The following is a 3,467-nucleotide window of genomic DNA, read 5'->3' as shown; positions in this document are numbered from 1 at the left end:
ATAAATCCCAAATAACATTGCTTCATTGAGCACCAATACATCTTTATACAAACAGACATCTTACAGAATAGCAAATAAATTACATTTGCTGTACTTGAAGTAGCTTTTGTGATCGAATTAATAATAATATCATATAGCACCACACAAAGAGTTTATTTGAGTTTTCTAAATTTAAAGAAAACTGGGACCGAATAAAATTAACGCCACCACCTTAGTACAGCATGCAGGATTACATAACAAATGAAAAGTAACCCTAGTTTTGAATAGCATGCCCGACACCAGGGCTGCGACCAGGAGCTGTGGGCCTGAAGTCATCTGCATGTTTTGAAGGTGGAGGTGCCGATAACCCATCTGTAGGTGGAGACACAGTAGCATTTGCTACTGTAACGGCAGAGTTCTCGTCAACAAGCAGGTTACGTTTTTGCTCTACAAGCTTCCTTGTTTCTATTTCAAGGGTTTTGTTGTAAATTTGAAGCTTTTGGGATTCATTTTGTCTCTCTAACTTCAAATGTCTTCCCTCGGTACATTGAATTTCTTGGCAGAAAGTTAAAAAGAGGATAAGACATGCAAAGATTAGCTTCATTTTAGACAAAGAAAGAAGCCTTAGAAACAAGCTTTAGCTAATGAACGACTAACTTGCAAGAGACAGAGAAACAGAAAACTTGAAGCAATTTTCTTATTGCACACAAATAGACTAAACTAAGCAAATCGCATGCCAAACCCTTTCCTCTCCTCCGTATTTATAGAGATTAAAGAGCCACTTGCATGAGCATCACAATTCACAAGCCCTAGCTAGTGGGAATTACTTTTTGTTGCAATGTATAAAATACTGGATTTAAAAAATCAATCAAGATACATCACTTTGATGTCATGCATGCCATGAGCTTACATGCATGCACGGAGCATCTCATGGGTTCATTAACTTGCACTCACTCTCACTGCACTATTTATGTGTATTGAATTTACAACATATATTCTGCGTAACTCCTTACTAAAATAAACAACTTCATGATATAGTTATAACAAATTACATGTTTTCACTGTTAAAAACATAGTCAAGGAAGTAGCCAGGACTTCAATTTATGGAAATAAGTTCAAACAATAATTAATACGATTTACTTTGATAATATTCTTGATTTGTATGTTTTAAAGGGTTCATTCCTCTCACATTTAATTTATGTAGGAAGAGTAGTATGTAGCTGGGGCTTGAAAAGCGTTTAGGAAAAAAGTTTGCATGCACATGCAGCCGCCACTTGTTGTGAGATTTGTCGTTTTAATTTTTCTCAATTAAAATCAAGCTGAAGAGTGCAGTAGCACAAAACATTTATAGATTTAAGGCGTCGACGAATTTTTTAACCATACATTATATTTTAAGAGTCTTGATCACTAAGGTAACAGCTGGTGCGCATTCTAAGATGCATGTATAATAACATCTTGGAACTTGAAGTGCATATTATATCACACAAAGGGAGGACAGTATAGACATTCGGGAAATTTAGTCCCGTTAAACGATTTTTATTGAATATTCTGTTGCTCTTCTCTATTTTTCCCACTAAATGTTAAATGTTTTTTCTCAGTGTTCAGCTTTCCAACCATAACACTAAATATCTGCTAAATCAAATATATTTTTATGGATGTCTGATTTGCAGCTTTATTAAAGTGCATTTCCTAGTTATTCGGATACTGCAGTGTTTTTGCTTCTGGTTTCAATTCCTGGATGGAGATTCTGTCTTCTTGGAAAAGACTTCAATTGTATTTTGGATTTGTTTGAGAGGCCTTTTCTTCTTGTGATATGCCACCCTTTTGTGATAGGAACCATGATAGGTCTTCAAGAGAAGAAATCTTAGACTCCCTCTTGTTGTTTGTAGGTCTGGCTGGGTTTTGCCTATCTTTAGTTTGTTGTGCAGTCCTTTTTTGAAAAAATGTGCTTAGGATTGTTCCCAGTTATCCTCTCTTGAGTGTCCGTTGTTTCCTTTCATATATACATTTAATTAACCAAAAAAAACTGCCAAGGTAATCGACTCATTCACATTAATTATCCAACTTTGATGTTATAAGAACAATAGTTGGATCAAACTCTGAACTTAATTTATCCACAATAAAATTGATCAGTTCATTGTTAATTATAACCTGACCACTAGCTCTCAAGTAATCTGCTATGTCCTTCATTTTCTTTACGTAATCGCTCATACTCATTACTCCTTTCTTCAAAGACTGTAATCTGTTTTTCAATTGCATAACCCTAACCCTAGATTATGTAACAAAGTAACTCTCTAGGGTTTTCCATATTAATGGCCATGGCATTAACAATTTATCATAAAGTTTTCAGATCATACACTGATTATTCACTCGTTTAACAATAAACAATCAGATTCTAACTTATCATAAACGAAAGATATCCAGACTTGAGAGAAATCCAGATCTGATGAGAAAGTACCCGGATTTGATGAAAGAGAAACAAAATATCAAGAACAGGAAGAGAACAATGAAGACCTACTCAAATCGATCTTCTACAATTTGCATTTCCCCTATGCTATGAAACGGTGAGTTTTGATTGAAACTCACCAATTTTGCATTATTAACAAAATTATTTTTGTTTTGTGAAGTAATGGCAGGTGCTTTTGTTTATAAAAACTTCATCTGCAACCGTAATATTCTTCACAGTTGGACGTAGAGTATTATTTTATCAATCTAAAACTTTTTGAAGTTTTTATAGTTATAATAAGATGTTAATTATTTGCCCTTTTCCATCGATGCTGTGGCTTTCAGATTTCGAGATCTCCTTAATTCAGTATATAGACAATGATTAAAAGACTTCTTTTTACTTCCATATAATTAATAGCACGGCGGCTGAGTCCATATATATGGAGACTCTCGAACATACATAAAGGAACCAGCCTGTACATGGACACGATAATTATTTATATACGGACATAATACATCAAATAGAAATTCTAATTACCGACTGTCGAAAATATATATTGGGTCTATAAGTGTGAAGATTGAAATCCATATTACACAAAACCAATTGGCTTATGTTAAGGTCCAATTTATACACTTATATACCACTTTTTATATTCTATTTATTAGATGTGAGACTCTCTTTCTTTATTCTTTATTAAAGTCTCTAACAACCTCGTTTAAGTGCAAACATCTAGGCTGTTAGACCTGTCTTTTGGCTCAATCGGTTTTTGGCTGGATGCATTGTCACTTATATACAGCGATATGGTATCAAAGCACGAGCCAAATGGCGGGTTTAACAGCCTAAGTGTTCCTAGATACAAGTGACAATACATCCAACTAAAAACCGGCTGAGCTGAAAGACAAGTTTAACAGCCTAGATGCTTGCACTTAAACAGGCGTGTTGAAGACTCAAATAAAGAATAAAAAAAAAGAGTCTCACATCTAATAAATAGAATCTAAAAAAGTGATATATAAATGTGTAAATTGGACCTTAACATAAGTCA

The 3,467-nt window shown here is 34.2% G+C and overlaps 1 protein-coding gene across 1 annotated transcript; it reads right to left on the bottom strand.

Moving 5' to 3' along the window:
• Positions 1-253: 253 nt before the first annotated feature.
• Positions 254-583, bottom strand: LOC123227263 (precursor of CEP3-like). Its single transcript, XM_044651994.1, has one exon. The coding sequence runs from the start codon at positions 581-583 to the stop codon at positions 254-256; it is 330 nt and encodes a 109-aa protein (XP_044507929.1).
• Positions 584-3,467: the final 2,884 nt, after the last annotated feature.

This window comes from Mangifera indica, chromosome 1, assembly GCF_011075055.1.
Source record: "Mangifera indica cultivar Alphonso chromosome 1, CATAS_Mindica_2.1, whole genome shotgun sequence".
NCBI classification, from domain to species: Eukaryota; Viridiplantae; Streptophyta; class Magnoliopsida; order Sapindales; family Anacardiaceae; genus Mangifera; species Mangifera indica.
This window is presented reverse-complemented; position numbering and strand designations above follow the sequence as displayed.